At 33.7% G+C, this 13,123-nt stretch overlaps 1 protein-coding gene across 1 annotated transcript in view; it reads left to right on the top strand.

Moving 5' to 3' along the window:
- The window catches only part of LOC137650854 (vesicular glutamate transporter 1-like), a 407,643-nt gene that overhangs the window by 360,387 nt on the left and 34,133 nt on the right, over positions 1–13,123 (top strand). The window contains exon 11 of the mRNA XM_068384011.1: positions 642–847. Coding sequence (XP_068240112.1) covers positions 642–847 — 206 coding nt within the window. The remainder of the gene's footprint in view (positions 1–641; positions 848–13,123) is intronic.

Genomic DNA, 13,123 nt, shown 5'->3' with positions numbered 1-13,123 from the left:
AACATAAAATGGTGTTAATAACTAATTTGTTTCTATTTATAGAACTATCTCACCTTCATTGCAATTTATGTTCTAGAAGTCGACGTTAGATGCACTATTTTCTTATTTTGACTGCAATATACATGAAGAGCACTAGTATACAAAAATGATAATGCACAAAAATAAAGATATATTTACATTCATGAGGAATACATCCAAGGAATGAATTTATATGAAAATGCGTTAATGAAAAATACACGAAAAAAGGCATTTCTATACAGGGAGAGAGAGAGAGAGAGAGAGAGAGAGAGAGAGAGAGAGAGAGAGAGAGAGAGAGAGAGAGAGGTAATTTATAGCATTTCAGCAGACGTGCAGGAGTAAGAATATATGCTTATATAGACGTTTACATACTCCACAATTAATAGCTCTTTCTTTGCTCATTTACAAAAATTAGGCACATTTTTTTTTAACCGCACGGAAAAGTGACCAAAATAGGATCCAGAAGCAACAAAATTCTTGAGAGAGAGAGAGAGAGAGAGAGAGAGAGAGAGAGAGAGAGAGAGAGAGAGAGAGAGAGAGAGAGAGAGAGAGAGAGAGGTGGGATGCTAAAAAAAAAAAACAACTATCGGAGCGAAGACAAAATCAAAACCTATTGGTCGCAGCAATGAGAAACATGGCAAAGAAGTGACGTATGAAGGAGACTACCATATGTACATGTCACCACATCGCCTCACCTTTGATGAACTAGACTTTACTCTCACTAGATTATATCTCTTTGAAAAAGAAAAACTGCCTTTGTTAATAGCAGACTGTGATGAGTCTAATTTCGTGCGTACTGAACTTCTCTCTGAAAAGAGGACTTCGGATGGTATGTGATTGGCTTTCCTAAGTTTCCTAACAATGTTTCCGCACCTTAGAAGTGACTCAGTATGGTTAGCCTGTTCCTTATGGAAGTGCTTATAATGTTTTCAGGTCGGATTTGAGCGTCATTTGTTTATTGGCACGAGGTTGAATTAAATTCAAAAGGATCAACGAGGGATAAAGTCATTGACGTGTCAAATATTCGAACTTTGTTTTCAAAAACTATTTTGTCCTTTTCAAAGGAGGGATTATAGAAAGATTTGCTTTGCTCACATTGGGAATTTTCGAAGTTATTTTTTATTGTGATGTATGAATAAATATTCAAACATTAAGCCATGCACATATTCAATCTAAAACATAGTCTACCAAAGGGGGTAATTTAACGAGATGAAACGTTATTTACCATATCAGAATCGAGACCCTTCATTTGAATCAAAATCAACTTTTTTTTTCTTAATAATATCATTATGACAAAGATGATCTTGTTCGTCCAAATTTTCACGCCAGGTTTTATTTTTAACTATGTTTCTTGTGTAAGAAACAAAGCCTCGTTTTCTAATTGATTGTATTCTCATTGTGTGAATAATTCATTTGACCTCTTTAGAGCTGTAGGTTGAGTAACTCTCTTACAACTTTCCTGGTCATGATTATCACTTACAATTGCCTCAGAAAAAATGGATACCAAAATTAACTTTAGTGACTGACATTGCAAAAATATATATAAACATAACGCTTGCATACTCGCATTCATATTTCAAAACAGGAAAAGTAAATCTATTAATTATCATGAGCAATACAAAATTTAAAGAATTTTAGTTCAATGATGGGGAAAGGGTTTCGTAATTTCAAAGAAATTTAAAACTGAAATTTGCGAAAGTGAACTGCTAATGTTTCTTTATTTCAGCGTTTTTCTTTAATACATGAATAATCAAATGGTCACCTTAAACGACCAGGGACCAGGTTTTGTACCGAATACATACTCACAAATTGTTGATGGCATTAAATAAACATGAACCTAGACGCAGATTAGCCTAATGTTAAATATTTTAACAACTGTACTAAAGTAAAGGAACTGAATAGAAAATAAAAAATTTATCCTTAAATTTTTTTCAAAAAACAAATTCTTTACACAAGAAGTTAATATAGGAAAAGGACAACGTTTAAACCATTAACATACAAAAGTCTTAACAAAGTAACAAAGGAATGTTTCAGAGGTTTAGTTGGTGAATATGGAATACAAGATAGTGATTATGCAATAATGGATATTACATCTTTGATTAATCGCTTACAGATCACTGGCATCACATTGAAAAGGCATTTCCCTCTCTGACTGGCCAAGTTACTCTGTCACTTCTAATCTGAGATCATAAGGCAAGTTTTCCATGTGCAGTCAAGTTCTACATTTCAGATGTCCGGAAGCCTCTGGCAACTATTGAAATTTCTTAGAGAAAGAACAGTGAACGAAACATTATGGGGCAAAGATCTACCATAAAGTGGAATGATACTTAACACTATTATATTACAGTATGATCGACATTTATATTTATATATTTATAGATACAGCTTCGTCTGAGTTATGAACAGCAACGCAAGCCGAGGGAAAATATAAAGATATTTCTTTAATCCCAAGAGTTCACAAATCCAAAAATTCATTTCGAAATTCAAATTTAGTTTTCACACCCTTGCATTTTATCTTATTATATTTACCCCCAACTTACCTGGTAGAAGTCCCACGTTTTTCTTTCAAAAGTGTTCTGGGACAACACTAAACCTATGGAAAACACTGGATTTAATTGATATAACCCTGATGGGGAAGACACCGTGTGACTCCATCAGCAATGTCAAACTTCAACTGAACACGGCGACAGTATGACTAGACTAATTACTCGTATCATCTTTACAGAGTTTTTGATGTTTTATTCTTATTACTTATTCCATTTTTTACACTACTTTAAACAAACTAAAGAGTAGATTTGGAACGCGGTCAGTGAAGTCTGAAATGGCTGCATTTGGCGCCACAACCCAGCGTCGTCCCAGGGCATAGCAACAACTTACCTAAAAAAACACGACTTGACGGACGCGTCTTGTTAGCCTTTTTAGCTCTCTCAAGTATCGCAGGAAGATTTAAAAGAAAAAGACCTCGATTTGTAGTCTTTCTTTGGTTCTTATTTTAACTCTACTGATGTGAAGGGGACCGGGGGAGGTACGGATGAACGATGACATTTATGAAGGATTTTGGGAGGTAATGGAAGGGGTGGGGCAAGCAGTCTGTGTCTAAAAGGACTCGTTTGATCACGTTCGTCAGTTCGTCTGCATGAGGAGAGTGGGAACCTCCAAGTATTTACAAGTCTGTACAGCATCGATGTCCGAAATAAGGCAAGGCTGCGTACTCTTATGGAAAATATATTCACACCAATAAATAATTGTTTAATTGGATTTCGTGAAGTATTTATAAATATATGAAATCAGTTCCGAACTTTTGAATTGGAAGGTTTCTAGGATTACAATGATCAAATTAAGGAAATAAAAAAGGGATGTAGTACTGTAAGTAATCAAACAAAAAGTAAAAAACTGTATCTTATAATTTGGACGCATGGGAATCTAACAGAGTTGATAGTCAAATGTATTGACAATGGCCAGAGAAGAAAGTAACATGTTAAGATTTTTATTTTCTGTAATGAAATTATTATTATTATTATTATTATTATTATTATTATTATTATTATTAGCTAAGCTACCGCCCTGATAAGAAAGGTAGAATACTACAAACCCAAGGGCTCCAACAGGGAAAGTAGCCCAGTGAAGAAAGGTAATAAGGGAATAGCAAATAAACTATGTATAAGTAATAAATAAAGAGAATAAAATATTTCAAGATCAGTAGCAACGTTAAAATAATAGATCACTTATATATAAAATATATGTCAACCTGTTCAACAGAAAAAAATAAAATATTACCAAAAGTTTGAAGTACCCCTGATTCAGCCACCTGATTGGGAAGATCATTACACAATCTGGTCACAGCTGGAATTGTGATTGGTTAAGTGTAAGGGCAAGTGAAAGATAGCGAATATTAAAAGTAGCTATAAAAAAGAACAATATGAGATTAGACGGACGCCAGAGAGATAGAAGATTGAATATTATGCATATGGATGGAAGACGACTATAAATTGAGTTATTGATAGGACAAAAAAATATTTGATTCCCAGATGAGGAGGAATAAATAAGTTAACATTTACTGAAAAAAAAAAAGCTTTAAAGAAGTAGTAGTTAATAGAACCAAAATTGGCATTTATATGTGGATTATTCTGCCAAATATCCATTATGGAATTAAAGTGTGGTTGTGATTAACTGATAAAAAAAAGAGGAGAAGCTGATGATATGAACGGCTTTATAGTGTATGCAAACGAAGAGAATTGAAAAAGTGGAAAGGTTTTAATGGATTGAAATATGAAACAGAATCATACATTTTCTTTTATGCGATTGAATGAGGGAAGATTGGGTTATTAGAATGAAGAGACTTGGAGAAGGCGTATGGGCAATATGTGCAGTGTAATGGTAGGTTAACATGCTGCTGAAGTGCATTTATGAAGTAGTTGATATGTAAGCTTTCTGCACAGGATCTTCATCCTGGATTTATCCTATGAAGGATAAACTTGGCATCAACTGACATCATATTTTCTTTCCAGGTATAAACCTTTACGAGAAAACCAGTGTTTCGTTACATACACACATACATGCAGGCATACAGAATGATTATTTATATATATATATATATATATATATATATATATATATATATATATATATATATATATATATATATATATATACACATATGTATATATATATATATTTGAATATATATACATATATATAAATATATATATATATATATATATATATATATACTGTATATATACACAGTATATATATATATATACATATATATTTATATAATATATATATGTATATATATGGTATATTTATATGTCTGTATATATACAATATGTGTATGCATGTATATGTGTGTATATATATAAATATATATATATATATATATATATATATATATATATATATATATATATACACACATATATACATATATATGTATATATATATATATATATATATATATATATATATATATATACATATATTTACCCACACACACACATATATATATATATATATATATATATATATATATATATGTACATATATATGTATATATATATATATATATATATATATATATATATATATATATATATATACATATTTACACACACATATTTATATCTAAATAAATGAATATTTACATATATGTATATATGCATATATATGCATATTTGTATGTGTATAATATATATATACATATATATATATATATATATATATATATATATATATATATATATATATATATTCTGCTATGAATCACACAACTAATAAAAGATTTAAGAATATCTTATCCCTATGTGTTGGCCATTTGCTTGTGAATTCCTTGGCGAGATTTGAAATGTGTTTCTCGATCTCTCTACGCTAACACTTCTCATGAAACCCTTTGTTCCAACTTTCAACATCTTCAATTGTAAGTGTTTCCTTATAGTATCTTAAATAAAATAAAAACTACTATTGTATGAATACGCATAATGCAAAAATCTTATGACTGTAACAAAAATATATTCATATATATATATATATATATATATATATATATATATATATATATATATATATATATATATATATATACATATATATATATATATATATATATATATATATATATATCTGGATCAATTCAAGTGTCAGACAAAATGATGGTCTAACTCTGCACAAGTGAGTCATTGCTCATAGATGTTTCCTTACACAGACATTCTCATGCTGAGATATGCATTTGTTCACACACAAGCCCATACAGTTAACATACATAAACACACACACATGTGTATATATATACATATATATATATATATATATATATATATATATATATATATATATATATATATACATATATATATATATATATTATGCATACACACATATATATTGTAATTATATGTGTATGTATATGTGTATGTGATAAATTTTACAGCTTTTAGTTGAGGTATTTTGCTAGCATATACAGAAGCATTTTGTAGTTTTCTTGTCTTTGAATATTCTGGTGTAAATTACGATTTTGAGTTCAGCTGTTAAAGTTTATTTATGTCTTTGTATACATACATGCATACATACACCATACATACATAAAAATTTCAATTACCCGGCTGTAATTCTTGTTTATCCCTATACTCGTACAAAGGAACTACTTCTGTAATCTTGCAAATGGTTACAAACCTCCAAGACAGACTGGATCTAAGAACATCATAATGAGAAAGGTGATTAACTTGGCATGCAAGTGACCTAAGTGCAATGTGCTATACGAAGTGCAGTGCCATGATGCAATTGGTTTTGTGCAGAATCAAGCTCAATACTACTGTGCAACACGAAGGTGCAATCTCTCAAGACGGTGCAAAGGCTGTGCAAGTAAGTGTTGAACTAGGATCGTAGGTTAAGTGCTTGTGAAGTGCAAGGAAGACGCTAGATTACTTTACATCGAACACCAAGTGTATAATTAGTGCTTTTGAAGCAGTGCAGACTACAAATAGGGAGACGTTTGAGTGATTTTTGTTTGTTTTACCGGTATGCTATCTTATATTCTTACATTCTAAACTCTTAATATCAAGACATTCCGGAACCTCTAGCAGTTGGAGAGCTACAGTATTTGCCTTCATGAAGGGTAATAATAATAAAAATAATAATAATAATAATAATAATAATAAAAATAATAATAATAATAATATCAATAATAATAATAATAATGATAATAATAATAATAATAATAATAATAATAATAATAATAATAATAATAATAATAATAATAATAATAATAATAATAATTTCATAAGAGACAGGCCTTAACATAGCCCTTCCAAGTGCAGATCGTTCAGTTTATTCTTGATAGCATTCTAACTTAAATTGTAACAAAGGAAACAGAAAATTGAATATTATTATACTGAGAAATCCCAGACTGAAAATCTATTACTTACATAAGTTCTGATAAAGTGGAAAGCTCCTTCCAATAGTATTTCAAAACGAAAATCTTTATTTATTATTGCATTTGTTTTCTTCTAACCATGAACAGCAACCCGTTTAATTCTTATTTCTCTTTTACTTTCAGTCTCTCTCAGAGAGAAAAAAAATTTCCAGACATCAAGAATTAATCAATTCAACTTTTTATATCATCGCTTCAAGAAGACGCAGACAACAAGGAGCTGAAGTCTGACGTCAAAATACCACGGGCTGGTTCACAACTGCTTCGAGCACTTACAGAGACCTAGGAACTTGTCAGTGTTTTAACACTTCCACTCTTTAACTTGACTTTTCTAGTCATTATCCCATTTGAATAGCAAATGGACAGTATGTTTCCTGAATTGTCGTGGTTTTTAACATGCTTTATGTATAGTTTGTCATCATAAAAAGTAATAAATCAACTGCATTATGCTGAAAGCAATCATCCCGCACAAGGATCTTTCAGAAACAATGTTTACGCTTGAATCAGTTTGGCCGTTGCCATGGTAACTGACGTCATGACTTCGGCTCCCTATTAACTGCGAAGTATGAACCGTATTCTGAGAAACTTATCACAGTTCTACTGATAAAAATTCCTAAATTTACAAGAATGCACAAACCCTCTTGGACAGGCGTACGAGGGTAGGGTAGGGATTTTCACCTCATATCTACGGTTAGATTACTCACCAATGATAATATCAGCATTAATGATATGGAAGCCTTAAACCTAATTATTTCCAGATAAAGGCAAACTTATAGCTAAGGGTCTGTTAATGAGATTATTTATCGTGATAACGGTGCATAACATCTAATTACGTGCAAAACTACATTCATATGTTACATCACGTCTTTGGCATGCGAGTGTGTGCAAACAAGCATTAGCTGTGCTGTAAAATTGTACATATAACAATTTTATTTCAACATCGAGTGCATTGGTGCTTTGAGACAACGAAGATTAAAGCAAGACGTGAATAGGCTGCAGTGTAGAATTCACACAGCCTTTGGCAATGTGCGTTCAATTACATACATAACATGCAAGTGCTTAGTGCGTTCTTTGCAGTACTGCGAGGGCTCGTAGTTGAACTCAAGCAGTGTGTGCTTTTGTGCAATGGTGCAAGGTAAGACTCGTGCATTTTATTTTATTTCCGTGAAGTCTTGAATTGTTACTTCAGGACTTGAATGGTGCAAACAAATTCTACCAGTGACATCTGACAAAGCGTGTTACAGTGAAGTGCGAGCATAAATACTGTGAGGTGCAAGGTGCAGTTAATTGTTGGAAGTTTCGCTTGCTGCAAAACCTCTGTGCAAGAAGCATGAAGTGCAATTGGCGTGAATGCAGCGGTGCAATTTCGAGTGCATATCCATAATCACATTACTAATGATGATGAAATTATATTATTGTAATTATGATAAAAATCAAAATAGTAGGTAATTGTAGTAGTAGTAGTAGTAGTGGTGGTGGTAGTAGTAGTTGTTGTTGTTGTTGTGGTGGTGGTTATTGTTGTTGTTAGGAGGATTTTAACACTAACAACAAATGCGGTTTTCTATCCTCAAATAGCACAAACCATTATAAGTTACTAAAGGAAAACTACAGCATTTAATTGTTTGTGATATGGCCAAAAAAAAAAATTGATAGGAAGTCGGATGAGGGGTAGTTTCAACACACATTCCTGTGATCATCATCATTCATTTGCAGCTTACTAATAAATATCATTTACCCTTAATTCTAATGGGAGTCAAATTATTCCTTTACTTTAAGGCAGAACATCACAACCATGAACTGAAAAGTTAAAGAAATATCAAACTGAATAAATGAAGTAAGGTGATTGCGTGATTAATTTCGAGTTGGATATAAATGAAAAATGAATTTAAATGGAGCAAGAAAAACCTGGAACGAGGACTGGATGGGTTCTCCTCAGTTATGTACACAACCTTGTCTCGTTTCCAGGAAACTTTAAGGTCCCCACTCTCTCATGTTCGAAAGAACACAGTAACTTAATGTACACTAAGCACTTGGTCGGCTCTCCCTTCCCGTCAGTGAAACGGGAAAGAATTGAGACGGAATAGGAACGGGGAAGAGGGGACAAGAATACAACAGTTTCATTTTTTTTGTAGAAAAGTCAGACTTTCCTTTACTCCCTTAAAACACCAAACTTAGTTTCCGTCTGGTAATGTCGTGCGGGGGAGGAGGGTCTCGTCTGCATGAACAGTGTAAGGTGCTGGGGTCGTCTGCATGGGAAATCTAAGGTATGTAGGTCTTATGCATGGAAAGTGCGAAGTAAGGGAGTCTGCATGGACACTGTGAGATATGGGGGTCGTCTGTATGGAGACTGTAAGGTATGGGGGTCGTCTGCATGGACACTAAGATATGGGGGTCGTCTGCATGGACACCGTAAGGTATGTGGGTCGTCTTCATGGACACTAAGATATGGGGTCGTCTGTATGGACACTGTAATATATGAGGGTCGTCTAACCGAAAAATGTAAGGTATGTGGCCGCCTGAATGAACACTGTAAGGTATGAGGTCGATTGCATGGAAAGTGTAAGGTATGGCGGCCGTTTGCATGGACTTTGTAATGTTAATGTCGTTTACATCGGCAGTAAAATGTACGAGATTATTATGTAAGGACAGTTTAAGGTGTGAAGGGCATAGAGTTTGTTTACATGAGCACTAAAAGGGATGGGGTTGTTTGCATGTACAATATGAATTTCTGTAGGGTCGTCTGCTTGGACTGAATGATATCTGGGTCGTCTGCATGTTCTGTTCAAGTTATGGTAGGAGTACTTTGCATGAAGAGTACTGGGTTTGAAGGTTGTTTACATGAGTTATAGAAGGTATGAGGGCCGTGTGCAGGGACAGTGCAAGGTATGGGAATCATCTGCAGGGACAATGTGAGGTATGGGAGTCGCCTGCATAGACAGTGTAAGGAATAGAGGTCGTCTGCATGAACAGTGTAAGATATGGGAATTGTCTGCAGGGACACTGTAAGGTAAGTGGGTCGTCTGCATGGACACTGTAAGGTACGGAGTCATTTGCATAGACAGTGTAAGGTATGGGATCGTCTGCTAGGGTAGTGTAAGGTACGGGGGTGGTCTACATTGAGAGTGTAAGGTATGGGAATCATCGGCATGGACAGTGTAAGGTATGAGGGTCGTCTGAATGGACAGTAGAAGATATGGGATTGCTCTACATGAAAAGCGTAAGGATGGTGGTTGTCTGTATGGATAGTCTAAGGCATGAGGTTTGTCTGCATCGAGAGCAGATGGTATTGGGGTTTCTTATGTGGACATTCTGCATGGCCAGTAGATGGTACGAGGTTGTTTTACATGGAGAGTAGAAGGGATGGAGGCTGAGATGGAGGTTGTTTGCTTGTACTGTATGAATTATTGATGGGCCATTTGCATGGACAGTATAAGATATGAGGGTCGTCTGCATACAGTAAATAAGGTACGGGGATGGTGTGCATGTGCAGTTTAAGTTAAGTTGGGAGTCAATTGGATGGCAGTATAAGGTATGAAGGCCATCTGCATGGGCAGTAGATGTGATGGTGGTCGTTTGCATGGGTAGTGTAAGGTATGTGGTTAGTATGCATGGGCATCATAAGGGATATGGGTTATATAAATGTTCAATGTAAATGGATATAAGGGTCGTTTGTAAGAGCAACATAAGTTACAAAGGTCATCTGAAAGAACGGTAAAGGACAGAAGATTGTCTGCATGGAAGCCATTTGCATGGATATTGTAAGTATAAAGAACGTCTACATGGTCAGGGTTAAAGAAAGGAAATATTCTGTATGGACAGTATAAGAGAGGAACCGTCTATTCACAACAAAATGACAGTAATGGCTAGTTGCATGTTGAGTTAAATGGATAAATATTTTCTGCTTGTCAGTATAAGTGACGAGAAGGTGCACTTACACGTTTAATTTTAGCTATGACGAAGGGTATCTGTATGCAAACTGTAAAATATATATTTACAGAGTGTAAAGTGATAGATACCGTTCGAAAGCACAGTAGAAACGATGAATCGAGCGCACGTGTGGTATAAGAACTGAATGTTTGCAACATGTACATTGCATGGTATGGTGAAGGTCCTCTGCATAGCATGTATAAAGGTTGAAATTCATCTTCATGCAAAGTATAAGACACTAGGCACGTCTACATGGGCAATGTGAGGGATGGGGGGATTTAAATAGTGTAAAGTATAGTGTAGGGGCTAAGGATTATAAGGACAGTGTAAGGGATGGCGGTTGTATGAACCCTGTAAGGAATGAGGGTTGTAAGGATAGTGTAAGGAATGAGGGTTGTAAGGATAGTGTAAAGAATGAGGGTTGTAAGGACAGTGTAAGGGCAGTGTATGGGATGAGGGTTGTAAGGACAGTGTAAAGCATTAGGGATGCAAGTACAGTGTAGGGGATAACGGTTATAAGGACAGTGTAAGGTACGAGGGTTATGTACTGTGTCACAGATGAGTGTTATAAGGACGGTTTAAAGCATTAGGGTTAGAAGTACTGTGAAGGGGATAACGGTTATACGGACAGTGTAAGGAATGAGTGTCGTGAGTACAGTGTAAGGAATTTCAATTGTTAGTGCAGTGCAAGGGACGTTGGTCATCTACTACACGTACAGTATAAAGGATGGCAAGCTTCGTCTGCATCTACAGTACTGTATAGTAGTACGAATAACGGGGGCCATAGGCGTCACACTGTATGTTTTGATTATAACCTACAAAGTCAGTCAGGAAGATGAATACTGGTGAATCCACGGAGGTGAAATTAGATGCTGGTGTTGGGGTAAATAAGATTGACATTACAATACGGGAATACCGAAAGAAAAACGAAAGAAAAGAAGACGAGGGTTGAGGGTATTAAAAAAAAAAAAAGTCGCTTATTATCACAGCTAACGTTTTTTTTAATCTAATCCTGTAATAACGTTAATCACGGGCTGATAAAATAGATATAAAGTTCACTAACAGGTGAGACATAAACTTGTATCCAGAATGTCAGGGAAGCTTTTATGGTCTATCTAAGAATCCAGAAAATAGTGTCACTTTTTTTAAATGAATTTTAAAATGGAAGTTGAACAAAGTAAAAACAAAGCAAATTATTATCAATTAATCAATATATTACTCCGAATAAGTTATAGTTGGATTAGTAAAAAAATATCCCAATTACCAATAACGGAATACTTAAAATACAGTAAAAATGAAATATTAATAAAAAAAAAAAGAATTTCGTTTGTTAATTACACGATAAATATAAGCTTGAATATAACTAATTAACAGTAAAACTGCAAATAAAGTTGTACTATTAAAGAAAGTAAAAAATCATATACATTAGAATTAACAGCTCACGAAAAAGATAAAAGGAACAACATGATTGAATTTAGACAAAATGGTACTATTTTTCGAAAAGGATGATATTATTGAGGCACAAAAAATCCATGTAATAATCTTGGTACTAGTTAATGTCACTATGAACATGAAGACAATCTTATGCTTGCCTGCAAAAGGTGCGTTGAATCATATAACCTGAACGAGAGAAATGATATGCGAGTGTTTACCGTGGAAGGCAAAATATACGGTTCAAATCCCATAGACAAAAAAAGATTTACCTGTTTCTTTATATTATGAGGGTCGATACTGCAAACAGTTATTCCTTGTAAGGAGATAGATATTATGAGTCGAGTTTCCTAATGAATTATATGTATATATTAATCCGAATGTATTGTAGTTAAAATGAATAGTCCAAATGTATTGTAGTTAAAATGAATAGTTCAAATGTATTGTAGCTAAAATGAATAATCGAAATGTATTGTAGTTAAAATGAATAATCCAAATGTATTGTAGTTAAAATGAATAATCCATATGTATTGTAGCTAAAATGAATAATCGAAATGTATTGTATTTAAAATGAATAGTCCATAAGTATTGTAACTAAAATGAATAATCCAAATGTATTTTTGTTAAAATGAATAATCCAAATGTATTTTGGCTAAAAAAGAATGAGAAAAAGTGTCATAATGTACACGCTTGTTACAGTTGTCAGCTAAACGAAAACTTTAAAAAAACAGTGACATTTCAGAAACAATTTTGTTCGTCAATGGATGTGAAGAATCAGAAATGAATTCATCAATGTTTAAAAATGTTAACCGGAGACATACG

This window comes from Palaemon carinicauda, chromosome 12 (genome assembly GCF_036898095.1).
Source record: "Palaemon carinicauda isolate YSFRI2023 chromosome 12, ASM3689809v2, whole genome shotgun sequence".
NCBI classification, from domain to species: Eukaryota; Metazoa; Arthropoda; class Malacostraca; order Decapoda; family Palaemonidae; genus Palaemon; species Palaemon carinicauda.
Note: the sequence above shows the minus strand (reverse complement) of the source record. Positions and strands in the feature narration are given on the sequence as shown.